Source organism: Megascapheus bottae, chromosome 17 (assembly GCF_031878675.1).
Source record: "Megascapheus bottae isolate mThoBot1 chromosome 17, mThoBot2.hap1, whole genome shotgun sequence".
Classification (NCBI taxonomy): Eukaryota; Metazoa; Chordata; class Mammalia; order Rodentia; family Geomyidae; genus Megascapheus; species Megascapheus bottae.
The window spans coordinates 36,284,283-36,303,620 of NC_143525.1; the positions used below are offsets into that span (position 1 = coordinate 36,284,283).

The 19,338-nt window shown below is 50.1% G+C and overlaps 1 protein-coding gene across 2 annotated transcripts; it reads left to right on the forward strand.

Moving 5' to 3' along the window:
* The first annotated feature begins 962 nt into the window (after positions 1-962).
* Positions 963-18,643, forward strand: Wnk4 (WNK lysine deficient protein kinase 4). Of its 2 annotated transcripts, XM_090350932.1 has the most exons (19): positions 963-1,623; positions 3,038-3,210; positions 4,142-4,362; positions 4,610-4,767; positions 5,545-5,633; positions 5,796-6,012; positions 7,939-8,203; positions 8,398-8,519; positions 8,739-8,797; positions 8,898-9,015; positions 9,231-9,347; positions 15,630-15,767; positions 16,272-16,311; positions 16,401-16,999; positions 17,108-17,168; positions 17,278-17,662; positions 17,752-17,951; positions 18,060-18,157; positions 18,264-18,643. In XM_090350932.1, exons 1-19 carry the CDS (start codon positions 1,009-1,011, stop codon positions 18,264-18,266), a joined length of 3,678 nt encoding a protein of 1,225 aa, XP_090207058.1. In that variant the 5' UTR covers positions 963-1,008; the 3' UTR covers positions 18,267-18,643. The 2 variants fall into 2 exon arrangements, with proteins under 2 accessions (XP_090207058.1, XP_090207056.1); XM_090350930.1 differs by having other exon boundaries at positions 18,060-18,643.
* Positions 18,644-19,338: the final 695 nt, after the last annotated feature.

The following is a 19,338-nucleotide window of genomic DNA, read 5'->3' on the forward strand; positions in this document are numbered from 1 at the left end:
CCTGCCTGTGTCCCTGCTGGAGTGGGTTGAGGAGGGCTGTGAAGTGTTCCACCTGAGTGAAACCCAGCCAAGGGGAGAGGAAGCCTATGGCCTTTGTAAAGACAAAGAGCCTCTGGGCCTGGGGGTTCCAGTGGCCTGTGGTTTCACATGTGCTGGGTGGGCTGTGTGGGGGAGTGCTGATGGAACACAGCTTGGGGACAGACTGCTTGCTCTGTGAACTCAGTGGCTCCCCCATGGAAGCCCCTCCCTCCACCCATCTGGTCTGGGTGATGTAGTGAGGCCAAGGAGAGCTGGGGAGACGGAGGGGGGGGGACCGGATGTGGACTTTGGTTTATTGGAGACTTTGGCAAACAGAAGGGGGAGGAAAGAGAACCCACAGTGAAAACAGTCACTCCAGCCAAGGCTAGGCTGTGGCTAAGAAGGGCAAAGCTGGTCGGTGGCCCGGGGTGCCTGCACCCATCCGTGTGAAGTCCAGAGGGACGCCAGAGTCAGAAAACACTGCCACTCCACTGACCTCTGCTCAGCCTGGGGCTACTCCCGCAGATTAGCACTGGGCAGAGCTGGCTTATCTAGCGTGTCCAGGCCAGTGGTGGCCTCCCCCTCCACACCCCCGGACCATCGTCTGCAGATCATGGTCAGTCTCCTCTCCCTGCTGCAACGTCGTCTTCCTGCTCTGCCACCCTAAACAGGTTTTCTGGCCCAGTGCGGGAGGTGCCGCCGCTTCCCCCCCCCCCCCCCCCCCCCCCCCGCTCAACTCTTGGGTGGAAAGAGATGGAAAGTGGGTTGTGGGCAGAGGAGGGCGCACGGCAGCAGCGGCTCGGCTCTCGGCAGGCTCGGGGCAGGTCCTGGCTCAGAAGGGGCGGCCCTGGGGGGTGAAGGCGGGGCCGGGGGCGGGGCCGCGGCCGCCCAGCCCGGGGTTGGGGCGCCAGCTGCTCAGCCAGAGCTGCGCACCCGGCCGGTCCGCCTGTCCCGCCACCTCTCCGGCCTGCGTTGCTCGGCCCTTTCCCCATGCTTGCACCGAGGACCACAGAGACCGCGGTCCCCATGTCCCAGGCGGAGGCCGACCTGGCCCTGCGGCCTCCACAGCTCCTCGCCCCATCGGGGCCACCCCGCCTGGGCCCCCCGCCTCGCCGCGCGCGCCGCTTCTCCGGGAAGGCTGAGCCCCGGCCGCGCTCGTCCCGTCCTAGCCGCCGCAGCTCCGTCGACTTGGGTCTGCTGAGCTCTTGGTCCCAGCCAACCTCACTCGTTCCGGAACCCCCCGATCCTCCGGACTCTGCTTGTCCGGGCCCCACGAAAATCTCACCGTCCAGTTCCAAAGAGCCCCCCGAGGGTACGTGGACTGGAGGGAATTCTGTGGAGGCGACAGATCAAGTGCGCCCCGAATTCAAGGGACCCACAGGAGACCCGGGGCTGGGGGAGCCACCGAGGGTCCCAGATGCCAAGGCCCAGGAGCGGCGGCGCGAGCAGGAAGAAAAGGAGGACACTGAGACGCAGGCTGTGGCAACGTCCCCAGACGGCCGATACCTCAAATTTGACATCGAGATTGGACGTGGTTCCTTCAAGACGGTGTATCGAGGGCTAGACACCGACACCACGGTAGAGGTGGCCTGGTGTGAGCTGCAGGTGCGGCTGGGCGCCCCCTCAGTGCACCTCGAGGGTTGGGACCCTGTGGAGGTCTTAGGAAGGGAGACCCGGTCAACAGCATCAAGGGGAAGCTGTGTTTTCCTTGCCAACTTTCCTACTGTCCTTGGAGGGTGACCTGGCTGACTCTGGGTGGGATCAAAGGGATCAAAAGGTTCTCCTCCACCATAGACTGTTCATGGTGGCATGAACATTCTCACGTCCAAGTCTCCTTACGAATCCGGGAGAGTTGGGAAACAACGAGAAATTGGGTGGGAAAGCCAGTTCAGATCTGTGGGGAACTGGCCCCACCAGTTTCCTGCACGGGGTGCCCACTCTGTCTCTTCCACTCCCTTTCCCCTAAGTCCAGAAGTTGCAATTCTAATCATCTTGCTTTTCCTCCTCCCTCTTTGTAGACTTAAGAGTCTGGGATACTTCAAGCAGGAGCTGGGCCAGGGTCCTTTCCCCCTCCAGAAGGATGGGGGAAACTTGTGGCAGAATGTTACTCTCCTAGGCTCTTTCTGGAGCAGTCAGACTTCTGGATTTCTCCACAGCTGCCGAGAGAGGGAGGACAGGAAACTCCAGCCCTGGTTTCTATCCTCTGCCTACCTGAGCTGTCTCCTCTCACATCCAAAGGCTAAGCTCTTGAACTTCAGAAAGACATTGGTGGGGGTTCTTCCTCCCACCACTCTCTACAGATGAGTGAGGGGAGCACAGCTGTAGTCCAGAAAGTTCAGATCCATCCAGCCTGGAGGACAAAAGCCTGAGAGAAGAGTCCCTTCACTTTAGCCCTGGCATGGGTCTCAGCCCTTGCGCCTGCCAGTACCCCGCCCCAGGCTGTAGGCCAGTCCAAGAGAAGCGGCCAAATTAGAGGGGGGAGAGAGGGAGGGACAGCCATGGTGGGGTGGGGGGAGGCAGTCAGTTGGTGCTTGGTCCTGGATAATTTCTTTCTCCGTACCTTACTCCTCAGTCCTCCGCCTTCTTTTTGAATCTACCAGTTCCTAATTTCTGGGGCCAACCCCTTGGCGGGCCCCAATTCCCTGTCCGCGGTGAGCCTGCTGCCTGCCTGCCCGCTGCCGGGCACCCCCTCCCACCCTGTGGCCGGCCAGGACGGCCACAAAGGCGCTATTGAGCTCCAGGTTCCCGGACCGGGCTGCATAAAGGCGCTTGTATCCAGAAGAGGTTCTAGGGGGCCGACCCAGTCCAAGGATGGGTGTATCTTTAGAGCAACCCAAAAGGACCAAGAGTTTTTGGTATGGGGGGGGATGCAGCCTGTTCGGGGAGCGATCTTACCAACTCGACCCCATCTGTGGACTCCAATCCGCATCCCTTCCCGCAGCTCCACACCAGGTGTCCAGTCCTCCTTTAGGGTCGGGGTCTGACGCACACTCCCCACTCCCCATCCCCCTTCCCATAGACTCGGAAACTATCTCGAGCAGAGCGGCAGCGCTTTTCAGAGGAGGTGGAGATGCTCAAGGGGCTGCAGCACCCCAACATCGTCCGCTTCTACGATTCGTGGAAGTCGGTGCTGAAGGGCCAGGTTTGCATCGTGCTGGTCACGGAACTGATGACTTCAGGCACACTCAAGACGTGAGCTTTGGTCTGGGTGGGGGGATTGAGGGGGGGCATCGCTCCTGAAACTCCCTACACCCGGTGTTTAAAATCAGTTTCACTATCTCGCTCCCACCAGATTGCCTGGATGGATAGATGCCAATGTGCACTCAGAATGGCAGTCAAAAACTGGGGTATCTTAGTTCTGCCACTACCCCCAAGATTGATCTCTAAAAGTCCCTCTTTAAGTCTTCCCACTGGGCTTTCACTCTACCCTTGGCCCCACCTTGCTGGCGCCTCCCTGACCTGGAGCCCGAACAGCAGCAACTGAAAAGGACTTTATGGACTCTGCCCTCCCTAAATCTACCCTATCTTCCTGGAGATGAGGATCTTTTCCAGTGGTAAATCTAACCTTCTGACTCCCTCCTGAAAAATCTCTGCAAGATTTCCCACCGTCCTGGACATAAAGTCCACACTGACTAACTTATTCACAAAGTCCAAGGATCCTACCTCATCTTTCTTCAGCCTAAGTCCCAAACAAACAGAATTCCCAGCCACTCCTCCCACCCAGCCTTGCAAATGTCTGTGTCTTTTGAGCACGGGTCTGCGTCTTTGCCTGGAAAGTCTCCATCCCAGCCCCCCTTCACCCTTGAACTTCTACTCCTACTTCAAAACAGAAAAATTATTTCCTCTGTGAAGCCCTCCCCCATGCTTGAGACGGTTAGTCATCCCTTCCTCTGTTCCCACAGCACCTTGGCTGAGGCCCTATCTGCAAAGTTACACCCAAACTATTTTGTAACCTCCTGTCTATCTACTCAAGGACCCCCTCCCCCCATTTCTCTCAGGGGCCCTGTAAGGACCTAGGTTGAAAATTGAGGGCAAAGGATGTAGAGACAAGAACAAGAAAGGGGCTGAGGGTAACTTTCCAGTGGGGAATCACAAGGGATTCCGGTGTGCGCCCCTCTCTTAGCTACTTGAGGCGGTTCCGAGAGATGAAGCCCCGTGTCCTTCAGCGCTGGAGTCGCCAAATCTTACGGGGCCTTCATTTCCTGCACTCCCGGGTCCCCCCCATCCTGCACCGGGACCTCAAGTGTGACAACGTCTTCATCACCGGCCCCACGGGCTCTGTCAAAATCGGGGATCTGGGCCTGGCAACTCTCAAGCGTGCCTCCTTTGCCAAGAGCGTCATTGGTACGTGCCTCCCGGAGGGTCCTTGCCATTCCTCCATCTCCCCATGGAACCAGGAGACCATGGGGACACTGAGAGGACCTATGGCATCTCCCCCACGCCAGCACACACTGTATAGGTTGGGGTTAGTCACTTGCACTCCAGAATTCCTGGGGTTGCCCCCTGAACTGCCTACCCAAGGTATGCCCAAGTGGAGGGACCATGCTTGAAGGAAGGCTCAGCAGCCTGAATCCTGTTGTGGATCCTCCAGGGACCCCGGAATTCATGGCCCCTGAGATGTACGAGGAAAAGTACGACGAGGCTGTGGACGTGTATGCATTCGGCATGTGCATGCTGGAGATGGCTACCTCGGAGTATCCGTACTCCGAGTGCCAGAATGCAGCGCAAATCTACCGCAAGGTCACTTCGGTGAGAGGGGTGGGGCTGGGGAGGGTGGAGGAGGGGCTTCCAGGTGGCCCTCCCACTTTCTGCTCCGAGCAGCCAGCCGTCGGTGCCTTTTTCTGTTATGGAGATAGGCTAGACACAGAGTTGCACTGGTGAACATAGAAGAATTGCTGATGCACACATGCTTCCCCCAGTGCGAGCTCTTTGGAAACAGTGATGATGATGATGATGATGATGATGATGATGATGATGATGATGATGATGTGTTGTAGCATTTCCAAGAGTTTGCCAAGAGTTTTAAACCCAATTGTTATCTGATCCTTTGAGTTGCCCCCTCAAAGTGAGCCTGGCAAAAATTCTGCCCTGCGTTTTTCAAATGAAAAAAAAAAAAAGTCAAGCAGGAGCCTTGTTTCAAGGTCACAGTGTGTGTGGAGACTGGGATTTGAAATCAAATCTTTCGGCTGAGAGTTTGACCTAGTGGTAGAGTGCTTGCCTAGCATGCACGAAGACCAGGATTCGAGTCCTCAGTATCACATACATAGAAAAAAGCCAGTAGTGGTGTTGTGGCTCAAGTGGTAGAGCTCTAGCCTTGAGAAAGTCCAAGGACAGTGCTCAGGCCCTGAGCTCAAGCCCAGGACTGGCAAAAAAAAAAAAAAAAATCAAATCTTTCCATACCAGCCGCCAAACTTTGACAACTTAGTACACTGCGGGCGGTGGAGGTGTCCAGCCGAAAGTTGGGCCCCAGAGAACCTAAGGTCTCTTGCAACCCCTTCCTCTACCCCGCCCCCACCCTTCCCGCAGGGCACAAAGCCAAACAGCTTCTACAAGGTGAAGATGCCTGAGGTGAAGGAGATCATCGAAGGCTGCATTCGCACGGATAAGAATGAGAGGTGGGGTCCAGGGGCAGAGCTGGGGTCCAGGGGCAGGGCTGGGGTCCAGGGGCAGAGCTGGGGTCCAGGGGCAGAGCTGGGGTCCAGGGGCAGGGCTGGGGTCCAGGGCCAGGGCTGGGGCGGCTGGAAGCAGGCTGGTCTCACTGCCCCGAGGTCCCCCAGGTTCACCATCCAGGATCTCCTGGCCCACGCCTTCTTCCGCGAGGAGCGCGGCGTGCACGTGGAGCTGGCCGAGGAGGACGATGGCGAGAAGCCCGGCCTCAAGCTCTGGCTGCGGATGGAGGATGCGCGGCGCGGGGGGCGCCCCAGGGACAACCAGGCCATCGAGTTCCTGTTCCAGCTGGGTCGGGACGCGGCGGAGGAGGTGGCACAGGAGATGGTGAGTGGAGGACCGAGGATGATGTGGTCCGGTGTGTGTGTAAAGGGTTTCTCCAAAGCACCTCGGGTGACCAGAACCGGGCACGTCCTCCGGGCGTCTCCTCCCCCTCTCCGCCCTTTCATCCACCAGGACGCACGGTTCCTCCGCAGAGACCCGAATCCTCCCACCTCTCCGGTTGACCTCCTGCGGATGCGTTTAGCCTGGATGTCTCCTAACGATGTCTCTGTTGATTCCTTCCTTTCCCCATCTTTCCTCTTTTTTTTTTTTCTTCTTCCATGATCAGAACCACGCAGAGCTAAGATTTCAAAAAATCTTTCAGTACCAGTCGCCAAGCGCTGGCGACTTTCCGATTCCAGGAAGCCTTGTCCTTTACAGTCAAAGTTAAATACTTCGTTCCCTGTCAGTGAGTCCTCGATTACAGCTGCAAGCCATGGGTCTTGACTTTTTTTTTTTTTTAATACATTCCGATCTTTCTCCTCCACTTCACTAGAAACTCCCTAAAGGCAAAGGAGTATATTTTTCCAAATTGATTTTTCATGGGCTCAGCTCACAGTAGGAGCTTGTGAATACTCCAGGTTTTCCAAGGGGCTTAAAAACACATTCCCATGCATTTGATTATGGCTACCAGACCTTCATGGAGAGTAATTTTGTTCTGTTGATGAGGAAATGCAGATTTAAAGAGGTTGACTATCTTGTTTAAGGTCTCAAGTGAATAATAAGTGACAAAGCTGGATTTAAATTCAGGTAATTCAGATGTGAGGCACCACTTGCTTGACTTACACAGCAAAGCTAGAAGAGAAGGAAAGAGGATGAGATGGATGGATGCTGGTAGAAGTGGAGATATATATGGGGAAGTAGAGAATGCTGGGACAGAAGCTTGGGTCCTGGTTTAGGAACATCTGAGTAGAGGAACTGTCAGATTCTCAGTAGAGAAATTGAAGTTTCAAGGGCAAAGGTCATCTGCAGTGGATCAAGAGCCTGAGACTGTGTTTGAATCTTGACTCAATACTTATAAAGGATTTTTACTTGGCACCGTTGACATCTTCCTTTGGGTACAATGCTGGATATTGTAAGATGCTGGGAACAATCTCCTCCTCCTCTTCCTCCTCTTCCTCCTCCATCCTTTCTGCCAGGACTGGAACTTGAACTCAAACCCTTGCACTCTTCTCTTGCCTGGCTTTTATACTCGAAACTGGTGCTCTACCATTTGAACCACACCTTCACTTCATCTCTGGCTTTTTGATGGTTAATTGGAGATAAAAGTCTCAGGGACTTTTCTGCCCCAAGCATTGCTGCAAACTGCAATCCTCAGATCTTGGCCTCCTGAGTATTTAGGATTACATGATGAGACACTAGCGCTCAGCAGATGCTAGGTTCTACCTAGCACCTATCTTTTGGTTGTGGCAACTAGATATTGTCACGTCCACTGCCACATACATTAAAACCATTGATTTACAGTGTAATCATGAATTTGTTACTTAATTTGCTTTTCTCTAAAATGGGCTATAAGAATTATGTAAGCCAGATGGGGCTTACATGCTGTAATCCCAGCACTCAGGAAGCTAAGGCAGGAAAATTGAGAGTCTGAGGCTAGGCTAAGCTATATACACCAAGATTCCATATCGAAAAAAAAAAAGAGAGAGAGAGAGAGATTATAACACAATGTTATTAACAGGATGATTATGAGGGTAGGAGTCACTAATTAACTAATATAGTGAGAAATTAATACATGATCACTAATAAACCCTGTTGCCACTTTCCTTCCTCCTAAATCTTTATCTTTCTTTCTTTCTTGCTTGCTTGCTTGCTTGCTTGCTTGCTTGCTTGCTTGCTTGCTTGCTTATTTTCCTCCTAAATCTTGGTGCTCTCAAGGTGTCCTGATCTTTGAGGAGGTCCAAACTGTCTTCCTCACCTTCCTGACTCCAGGTTGCCTTGGGGTTGGTGTGTGAAGCTGATTATCAGCCAGTGGCCCGTGCAGTTCGTGAGCGGGTTGCTGCTATCCAGCGAAAGCGTGAGAAGCTTCGAAAAGCCAGAGAGTTGGAGGCCCTCACACCAGAGCCAGGACCTCCACCAGCAACTGTCTCCATGACTCCTGGTCCTTCCACTGCTTTCCCCCCTGAGTCTGAGGAGCCAGAGGCAGACCAACACCAGTCCTTCCTCTTCCGTCATGCTAGCTACTCATCTACCACCTGTAAGTTACCTGCACTTTGGGACTTAGGTGCCAGAACACTTAGCCTCTGACACCTCATCAAAGTGTGACCTAACAACCCTGATACTTCCCCCGACTTCCTTCTCAGGAAGAACTCTCCCATAGCTCTCTGCCTGCTCACTCAGGCTGCCTCCAGGTCTATTTATTTATTTTGATCTGTTTCCGCCCCTCATCAGCTGATTGTGAGACTGATGGCTACCTCAGTTCTTCTGGCTTCCTGGATGCCTCAGACCCTGCCCTTCAGCCCCCTGTGGTCGTGCCATCCAGCCCTGCTGAGTCTCATCTGTGCCTGCCCTCGGTGAGAAGGGGTTACATGGGAACTCTCAGCCATGACAAGATGTCTGTCATCCTATGACACCTCCACCCAAGCATATCCTCATGTCCCTAGAAATCTACCACTCTTGTCTGAATCTTCTCTGGATCCATCTCCCTAGAGTCCTCTGAGCATTCTTACCACCATCTCCCGGATCCTAACAGCTATTGTCCCCTGACCTCATGAACTCTTACCTTTTTTCAGGGTTTTGCCTTGTCTATTCCACGATCTGGCCCTGGCAGTGACTTTTCTCCTGGGGACAGGTATGTTCTGGTATGAGCTGGGAGGTGCCAGAGTGGATCATACAGAGCTCTGAGATCCCAGTGTGTAGTCAGCCATACCCATCTCCTTGTCCTCTTCTAGTTATGCCTCAGATGCAGCTTCGGGCCTCAGTGACATGGGAGAAGGTATGGGACAGATGAGGAGACCTCCAGGGAAGAATCTCCGGCGCAGACCCCGATCCCGGCTTCGGGTCACTAGTGTAAGGAGATGAAAAATAATCTACAGGGCCAGAAGGCAACTGTAAGGGGAAGGAGGAGGAGGTACCCAATGAGGCAGCCAGTCTAATAACTAACAATGAAATTTTGGGGTTAGAGTCTACTCTCCAAGTCCAAGGCCACCATCATCTGGCTGGATTAGAGTTTGAACACATGATAGAGACCCAAGCAATGACCTCTACTGTCTTTGACTCTGAAGGTCTCAGACCAGAGTGACAGAGTGGTTGAATGCCAGCTTCAGACCCACAACAGCAAGATGGTGACCTTCCGGTTCGATCTGGATGGGGACAGCCCAGAAGAGATTGCAGCTGCCATGGTGAGAGATGAGAACGTAGTAATTGGATCCTGGACAAGTATTGCCCTCCTGATGTTCACTGAGATAGAACTACTCCGATCCCACAAGTGCTTATAAAATACAAGTTGACATCACTTAGCATGGTGAGACTGTAAATGTCTCAGCCTTGTTTGGGGGAAGATTTTCTGTTTATCCACTTGGGTTTGGCTCCTCAGCTGGAGCAATTTGAGACTGACACCAGGGAAGGTAAGTGCTGTGTGTGGAAGTGTTTGTTACATTGAGGTTGGAGGTAAAGGTAGGGCAGCAGGAAGGAGCGGGACTTTCCCACTCATCAGTCTTGACTGATGGATAAGAGAAGTAGGGAAAGGTTGTAGGAGCAGAGGTGTAATATAAGGAAAGACATTGCAAGAAGGGGTTATCTTGGATTTTGGTGCTGGAAAGATTTCATGAAAAACCACTTCCACTGGAAGTAAGGGCTCTTATGGGAAAGTGTGGGATGTACATATGGGCAGGTCAAGTGAACATAGATCACATATTATCACCTATTATCATATATTAGCATTTTTGCTCACAGCTAGCACTCTACCACTTGAGCCACAGTTCCACTGACTTTTTGGTGTTTGATTGGAGATAAGAGTCTCGTGGACTTTCCTACTGGTTTGAACCAGTCCTCAGATTTCAGCCTCTTGAGTAGCTGGTATTACAAGTGTGAGCCACCAGCACCTGGCAAGAGATCCTATATTAAGTATTAGAAAGGATGGAATATGATGAGAATAGGTTTTATAAAGACCATTCAGGCATGGAATATGGGAAGGGACTGTCCCTAGGGAATCCAGCTGGGGGTGAACAAAAAAAAGAAAAAGCCAGATGTGGATGGGTTGAGAATGGATATGGGGGCACAAATCTGAGGGATGAATCAAGAAAAAAATTGCTCTGTAATCTACCAACCTATTGAAATAGTGCAGTACATTTTCCCAATCAATATTTGCTGAGTTGATGTGATAAGAAGTTAAGAAGAGGGGACATCAAGGGCGACATAGTTTGGAGGAATGAAGAGGAGTAAACCACCCAATGAGAGAGGAAATTGGGAAAGAAATTAGGCTTTCTCAGGGGTCATGATGAGCTTGAGTAGGGCACGGGCAAAGTCCTTTAAAGCAGTGGGATATAAATTGAGGCAGAGATGAAGAGAAGTGGATTTATAAGCTATTGATACAGAATTGAAAGTGAAAACATTGAACTGCAAGATCAGACACATAGAGGGTCTGAGAGTGTCTCAGCAGATGTTATCTGTTCCAGAAAGGGAAGGGCAACAGAGAATGGAAGGACACCGAGATAGCACCAGAAAGGTAGGAAGATGCTACTAAAAACTGAGTAAAGGGCTGGGAGTTTGGCCTAGTGGTAGAGTGCTTACCTAGCATGCACAAGTACCACATACATAGAAAAAAAAGCCAGAAGTGGTGCTGAGGCTCAAGTGGTAGAGCTCTAGCCTTGAGAAAGTCCACGGACAGTGCTCAGGCTCTGAGCCCAAGCCCAGGACTGGCAAATAATAATAATAATAATAATAATAATAATAATAATAATAATAATAATAAACTGAGTCAAGACTTTCAAGGAGGTGGCATATGGTAAGCCAACATAAGACAACACCAACTTTCGTTAGGTCTTTCTGAGCCAGCGCGCATGGCTCATGCCTTCTCTGGGGGCTGAGTTATAAGGATCAGGACTCAAAGACAGTTCAGGCAGACAAATCTGAGAGAGTCTGATCTCCAATGAACCAGCAAAAACCTGGAAGTGGAGATATGGTTCAAGTGCATAGACATGTGCATGCATGCGTGCGCACACACACAGGTTTTTGTGAGTGGGTTAGTAGATACCAGCCTTTGGAGTGATGGGAATAGAAGGGAGGAGAAAAACATCAGGTAGCTGTGTACTTGTGGCTCATGTCTGCAATTCTAGCTATTTGGGAGGTTGAGATCTGAGGATTGTGGTTCAAAGCCAACCTGGGCATGAAAGTTTGTGAGACTCTTACCTCTAATAAACTACTCAGAAAAATCTACAGGTAGCACTGAGGTTGGAGGTAAAAGTCTGGCCAGGGCAGCAGGAAGGAGTGGGACTCAAGTGGTAGAGTGCTAGCCTTGAGCAAAAGAAGCTCAGGAACAATGCCTACGCCCCTGAGTTCAATTCACAAAACAGGCACCTCCTCCAAAAGAAATAAAGGAAAAAGAAAAAGAAAAAGAAAAGAAAAATATCAGGTATTATCAGCTCTCTGAAATCGCTCCCCTATTACTTTATGTTCAGGACAAAAAAATAATGCACCTAAGTCAGGCACAGTGGTTTGCGTCTGTAATCCTAGTTACTCAGGCTGAGATCTGAGGATCGAGGTTCAAAGCCAGCCTGGACACTCAAGTCTGTGAGACTTTTATCTCCAATTAATCACTAGAAAACCAGAAATGGTGCTGTGGCTCAAGGGGTAGAGTAGTGGCCTTGAGCTGAATAACTCAGGGACAGTGCCCAGGCTCAGAGTTCAAGTCCTATGACCAACCAAATAATAATAATAATGCACCTGATATAGATTTATTATTTTCCATCAAGCCTCTTAACTCTCCCAAAACTTTTTTTTCCAGTAACACTGGTTTCTGAATTTTTTTTTTTTGCCAGTCCTGGAGCTTGAACTCAGGGCCTAGGCACATCCTTGGACACTTTTTGCTTAAGGCTAGTGCTCTGCCACTTGAACCACAGCACCACTTTTGGCTTTTTCTGTGTATTTGAAACCAAGGAATCAATCCAGGGCTTCGTGCCTGCTAGGCAAGCACTCTACCATGAGGCCACACTCCCAGCTCTGTATGGTCATCTTAAAAAGCTGAGTTCCATTCTGCCTCTGCCCCTGTTCAGGGATATCATCTCTGAGTTTTTCTCTCCTGGACTTTTATGTCCACTCAGAATCCATTTAGCCTAAGCTATCCTGTCTTTGGACCCAGGATCCTTCCTCCTCCTTTTTCTAAAAAAAATTTTTTAGGGCTGGGAGTTTGGCCTAGTGGTAGAGTGCTTGCCTAGCATGCACCAAGACCTGGGTTCGATTCCTCAGGATCCCACATACATATCAAAAAGCCAGAAGTGGTGCTGAGGCACAAGTGGTAGACTGCTAGCCTTGAGAAAGTCCAAGGACAGTGCTCAAGCCCTGGGCCCAATCCTAGGACTGGCAAAAAAAAATTAATTTTATGTCCTTACATCCATTCTTCTGAAGCAGAGTGCTCTTGAGAGTTAGATATGATCTTGCTGCTTTTCACCCTAAAATAGCTCACAACCAGCTATGGTTACAGAGTCTGATTCAAATTACGAAGCAGGATCTTTAAAAATCACAGCCCACTTAGAGTCTTATTTTCAGAATGTGCCATTTTTCAAATGTCTTTAAACTGTTTTCTGCCCTCCTCTCTTCTCTTTCTAATCAATGGAAGAAAGGATAAACTGTCATTAATACCTGAGTTTGTATTTCAGTGCTATTGAAATTTGGTGAACCTAGGGAACATTTTTTTCTTTCTTTTTCATATGATGGATGAGATCTGAAGCCTCTAACGTGCTAGGCAAGCACACTACCACTGAGTTTGTAACCCAGCCACTTAGGCAAGTTTCTTAAGCTCTTTGAGCCTCCAGTGCTCATCAAATGATAATACTTGTTTTGCAGAGATGTTCTGATATAATACAGTATAGTATAATGCATGAACAGTTCCACATGTGGTAGAGCCTCAATAAAAAAGCTGCTTTTAAAGTTCAGCTCCAAAGACTTTCTGGTGAAATTGTCACAAATTCTGCCCTATCAGGGTTGTATGATTTGCTCTTTTTACTGAAATAATAGCTTTATTTACTTATTTTTGGCAGAGACTAGTTATGGACTTTCTGATTTTTTGTTTTCCAGTACTGGGGTTTGAATCAGAGCCTTGCATGCAGGTATTGTGTCACTTGAACCACATCTCTGGTCCCCTTTTGTTGTTGCTGTCTTTTCAAATAAGGTGTTGCTTTCTGCCTAGACTGGCCTGGACCACAACCTTTCTATTTATACTTTCTGTAATGTGGATTGACAAATGTGTACCACCACATCCAGCTTTTTACCAGAGTAGGGTCTTTGTACTTTTTGTCTGGGCTGGCCTTGAATTGAAATCTGATTAGCTAGGAGCCTTCTGAGTAGCTAGGATTACAAGTGCATTCTTCTGTGCCCAGCTTAGCATTTTTTTAAATGTGAGCAAAACACAAAACAATATAAAATTTACCATTCTAATCCCCTCCTCTTTTTATCTGTTGGTGCTGATGTTTGAACTCAGGGCCTCAGGGTTGCTAGGCAGGTGCATTATACTTGAGTCATGCTCCCTGATCTCAATGTATGGTTCTGTAGTGTTCAGAAACAGATTGCTAAGTTTTCATGTTGCAAGTATGAAATTCTATATCCATTAAACAACAGCTTGCCTCCCCTACAATAGTATTTCTAGTAATTTTTTTTGGGTGGGTCATGGGGCTTGAACTCAGCCAAGGTTCTGTCCCTGAGCTCTTCAGCTCAAGGCTACCACCCTACCCTTGAGCCAAGCCCCACTTCCCATTTTCTAGAGGTTAATTGGAGATAAGATTCTCAGGTCCTTTTGTGCCCGGGCTGGCTCTGAACCTTGATCCTCAGATCTCAGCCTCCTGAGTAGCTGGGATTACAGGCGTGAGCCACTGCGCCCGGCTATTTCTAGTAAATTTATACTCACCCTAAGTAGTGTTCTTAAGCGTTTTACCTATCACAGAGTGACTTGCTATATGTTATGTATTTGTCTCTTCCATTAGATTTTGGGTTTCCTGAAGACTAAGACCTTGTTTCATGCTTCCATACTTTTCACAGTACCTAGCATAAAATGCATGGCTTATAGTAGATATTCAGTGGGATTCATGGAGCTGATTGTGACATTTGCAATTTATTTCCCTATTTTACTTAATTGTATAGATGACCATGTGACTTTAGTTGTTGTTGTTGGTCATGGGACTTGAACTCAGGTCCTGGGCACTGTCCCTGAGCTCTTTTGCTCAAGGCTAGTATTCTACTACTTTGAACCACAGCTTCACTTTTTTGGTGGTTAATTAGAGATAAGTTTCATGGGCTTTTCTGCCCAGGATGGTTTTGAACCTCTATCCTCAGATCTCACCCTCCTGAGTAGCTAAGATTATAGGTGTGAGCTTCCAGGACCAGGCATGTTTGGTATACTTTACAAACCCTCTGAGGGCAGGAATCGTGTCCAAAAGTATGTAAGGTGCTATATAAAGTACTCAGGCTCTAGAGTAGTAGAGTGCTTGCCTCGCATTTGAGAAGACCCAGGTTCAATTCCTCGGTACCACATATGTAGAAAAAAGCTAGAGGTGGTGTGTGACTCAGGTGGTAGAGCTCTAGCCTTGAGAAAGACCAAGGACAGTACCCTGTCACACAGAAGATACTTAATCAATACCTGTTTAGGTTTGTAATTGGCAGAAGCAGTGATATGATTCTTATTTGTGTGTGTGTACATGTGTCTGTTCATGTGTTTACATGTGTGTGCTGGCCTTGGGGCGGGCTTGAACTCAGGGTCTGGGCACTTCCCTGAACTTTCCTTACTCAAGGTTAGTGTTCTATCATTTGAGCCACAGCTCCACTTCTGGCTTTTTTGGGTGGTTAATTGGAGGTAAGAGTCTCACAGATTTTCTTGCCTGGGCTGGCTTTGAACTACAATCATCAGCTCTCAGCTTCCTGAGTAGTGAGCATTCATTAACAGGCATGAGCCACTGACATCCAGGGTTTTTTTTGGGGGGGGGGTGTTTTTTTTGTTTTTGTTTTTTTTGGCCAGACCTGGGGCTTGAACTCAGGACCTGGGCACTGTCCTTGGACACTTTTTTGCTCAAGGCTAGTGCTCTACCTCTTGAGCCACAGTGCCACTTCTAGCTTTTTCTGCATATGTGGTACTGAGGAATCAAACCCAGGGCTTCGTGCAAGCTAGGCAAGCATGGCCTATCGCTAGGCCACACTCCCAGCCCTGACACCCAGCTTTGATTCTTAGTTTGCGTGTGGTGTTCGGGATGTGCTTTAGGGCGTTGTATAAGCTAAGCAAGGACTCTTACCACTGAACTACATCCACGGCCCTTGGAACGGAACTCACTATATGGAAAATCTTCCTAACTCTACTTCCTTAGTGCTGGGAATTACAGGTGTCACCACCACACCTAGCTTGAGTGGTTGCTTTTAGAGAAGCAGCAGATGGTAGAGATGAGAAAACTGAGACGCCTCCCCATTCTGTTGACTCTTGCCAGGTATATAATGAGTTCATTCTGCCCTCTGAGCGAGATGGATTCCTGAGCCGGATCCGGGAGATTATCCAGCGAGTGGAAACCCTGTTGAAGAGAGATACCGGTGCCACAGAGGTTGCTGAAGAGGCATTAACCCCTCAGGTCAGGCCTCAGGACATCTCCAGAAGAAATTGTTGCCCTCAACAGCTCTTGGAGTTGGATTAATTCCTTTTCATCTCTGGGACTGTAAAAGAGTGGCTCTTACCCACTTGGAGAATGAAGAAAGCCACAGACTCTTGGTCTAGAAAAATGTGTTGAATGCATATTGTCAACTCCTTATTTTGAAATAGTTTCAGACTGGCAGAGAAAAGTTGCAATCATGGTAGAGAGAGCTTCTGAATATGCTTTGCCCAGATTTGCCAATGGTGTTTTCTGACTAGCTTTACCACTCTTCCTCTCTTCCCTCTGTGTGTCCGTATTCATATTATCCTTCCGGATCATTTGAGAGTAAGTTGGCACATCATATGCCCCTTTACCCCCTAAATATTCCAGCATATGTACTTGAGCTCCTCAACAATCATGTCTGCTGTCCTAAAGGCTCACAGTCCTAGTCACAGCTTTCCCAGCGTTTCCCACTGTGACTGTGGGTCCCTTTTTCTCCCTCAGGAGCCAGCACCATTGCCTGCCCTCCTAGATCCATCCAGTGGTATGTACTGATTTCTAACCGTGCTGGGTTGCTGGGAAGAGGCCCAGGTGTGGAGGACTAGAATCTCAATACTCCCTCCTCCCCAGCAGAGCTCCAGAGCAGTACCTCCCTGGAACAGAGCTGGGGAACCTTCTCCACCTCCCTACCATCTCCTGGAACCCCTGTGTCTCCCGGAAACCCATTTTCCCCTGGAGCCCCCATCTTCCCAGGCCCCATGTTTCCTATCACTTCTCCCTCACTTAATTCTAGCTCCTCCCTATTACCCCAGATTCCCTTGAGTCCCTCACTGCACCTTCCCAACTCTCCACCTCCATCCTCCCCCAGTGCACCTGAGTTTCCATACCCGTCCTCTCTGTTTCCCCCGACTTCTCTCTCCACCAGCCCTCCACCTCCATTCTCTCCTAGTAGTTCTCAGGTCACTGTGAATCCTTCGTTTCCTCCCTGTCCCTCTCCTCCTCCACTTCCCTCTACCACAGCAGCCCCTCTCCTCTCTCTAGCTAGCGCCTTCTCACTGGCTGTGATGACTATGGCCCAGTCTCTGCTAGCCCCCTCCCCTGGACTCCTTTCCCAGGCTCCCCCACCTGCTGTTCCTAGTCCTCTGCCTGGCCTGCTCCTACCCTCTCCCTCTCCTTTAGCTCCTTGTGGTCAGGAGAACCTTTTACCCCAAGAGGCTGAGATGGAGAATGAGGTGAGTAGGAAATCAAGTCCTCTTGACTTGATATAAAGGAGGGAAGTGGAGGGGTGCGGTAGCTCCATTTTGGATTATTTCCTATCTCATGAAACCCATATTTCATAGGTTTTCCCAAATCCTGTTCAGCCACTTATGGGTGAAGGCAGACTAGCCCCCATCTCTGAAGGTGAGGCCTCTCTGATCAGTGACTATCTCCTGGCCATTATCTCCAACCTGCTTTCCATCTTTCCAGATTTCTCCCATCCTCCATGCCTCCTTTCCTTGTCTCCCTGCAGAAGGAAAACCCCAACTTGTTGGGCGTTTCCAAGTGACTTCATCCAAGGAACCAGCTGAGTCTCTTCTCCTTCAACCACCATCCCCAACTCTCTCCAGTTCTATAAAGCTTCCAACTCCTCACCTGACCTCAGAGAGCTCAGACACAGAAGACAGCACGGGAGGCAGGCCGGAGACCAGGGAGGCTCTGGCTGAGAGTGACCGTGCAGCTGAGGGTCTGGGAGATGGAATGGAGGAGAATGGCGACTATGGGAAGGAACCCCCGAGCCATCCCAGCCCAGTGTGGATGAACTACTCCTATAGCAGCCTGTGTCTGAGTAGTGAGGAATCAGAGAGCAGTGGAGAGGATGAAGAGTTCTGGGCTGAGCTGCAGAATCTTCGGCAAAAGTGAGTCTGGGGAAGATGGCAGAGCAAGAGATGAAACGGGGAGAGCAAAGTATGTGGCTAGCCCTCTCCTGACCCTTGTGCACCCTCAGGCACTTGTCAGAAGTGGAAGCACTCCAGACACTACAGAAAAAGGAAATTGAGGACCTGTACAGTCGGCTTGGGAAGCAGCCCCCACCTGGTATAGTGGCCCCAGCTGCCATGCTATCCAGCCGTCAGCGCCGCCTCTCCAAGGGCAGCTTCCCCACCTCCCGCCGCAACAGCCTGCAGCGCTCCGAGCCCCCAGGCCCTGGTGAGACTGCAGCCACCTAGCTTCATCTGCTGACTTGGTTTTCTTCCAGGCCTTCGGGGGCTGCCCCTTTCCCTCACTTAGTGCTCTCCCTCCCCATCCTGCTCCCAGGCATCATGCGAAGGAACTCTCTGAGTGGCAGCAGCACCGCCTCCCAGGAGCAGCGGGCAAGCAAGGGGGTGACATTCGCCGGGGATATTGGCAGGATGGTGAGGGCGGGCCCAAGAGAGGGAGAACCCAGGGAATGGTAACCGGAAGCAGTTTCACCTTCCTCCCACCTTGGAGATTTCTTTAGTGCTTTTTTTCCTCCTCCAGTGAATTCAGAACAGAAGCTATATGTCTCCTCCATACCAGGGCCCACCACGGCGCTTGTGCTCTCAGTCTGATGCTTTTCTGACCAACTCAATTCAACAAGGAAGACCCCAGCACTGAGGGGGGAGAAGGTCAAAGGGGCATGAAGAGTGTGGCTGTATTACACTGAAGACTCCACACTTGTAGAACTTAGTTCCTGTGTTCGAAGTGCCTGTTCTGCAGCCTGACTTCACCTGCAACCCCTTCCCCAGCCAAGGGTCAACCACTAAGCAATCCCACCCAGGCCTAGATGTTTCTTAAGGGCCCACTCCCAGCTGGGAGACTAGGAGGTGTGCTCAACGTCAGATTTAGCAGCAGACAATAAAAAAAAAGAAGTACTGGAAATAAGGATGTGAATCTGTATCAAATCATACCTCAGGAACTAGAAGCAAAGACTTGTTGGGATGAAGCAGAAAAGGACTTAGGAAGGACTCTCTTTCCACAATGGCAGACAAGGTAGAATCTGCCCAGCCTGCTGGCTTCCTGCCACCAAGTCATGAGGAAACTCTAAGGCCAATGATCCACTTAGCCAAGCTAAGATACCCTCCAGACCCAACCCTAGGACTGTACGAGCAGGCACCAGAGAAGGTTAAAAGAATGAAGATTTTAGTCTTCATCTCTCTACCTAAAGATGGGAAAAGGCACTGAAGTTAGCCTTATAATGTGTTCTCTTGAGAGTAGAGGACAGGAGAGTGACCTTCCTTCTTCTAGTTCAGTCTCAAACAGCCCAGTATTCTCTCCCTTAAATCAGGTGGAAAGATCTCACGGAAAAAGTAATTCTAGTTAAACATTTACAGCTACCTGGGGCAAGGCCACAACTGTAGCTACTGCCCGTGGAGCTTTCTAGCATGAAGTGCCATGTGTCTTTCCACCCCCACATACTAATTTGGCTTCAGGAGATATGACTCAGTTTATTATTCTTAACTTGACCCTGTCTTTCCCACTTTACACTCCAACCACTGCCCCAAAGTTGCCACACCCACTCCCATTACAGTTGGGCCCCTGGGAGGAAAATGGAATAAATCACAAAGGCAGAAAG

Excerpts from the sequence above, each read along its gene's own strand:
- Wnk4 (XM_090350930.1), top strand. The coding sequence starts at position 1,009 with ATGCTTGCACCGAGGACCACAGAGACCGCGGTCCCCATGTCCCAGGCG. Across the intron at positions 3,211-4,141 it reads ACTTCAGGCACACTCAAGAC|CTACTTGAGGCGGTTCCGAG; the intron begins GTGAGCTTTGGT and ends CCCCTCTCTTAG. Across the intron at positions 8,520-8,738 it reads CTCATCTGTGCCTGCCCTCG|GGTTTTGCCTTGTCTATTCC; the intron begins GTGAGAAGGGGT and ends ACCTTTTTTCAG.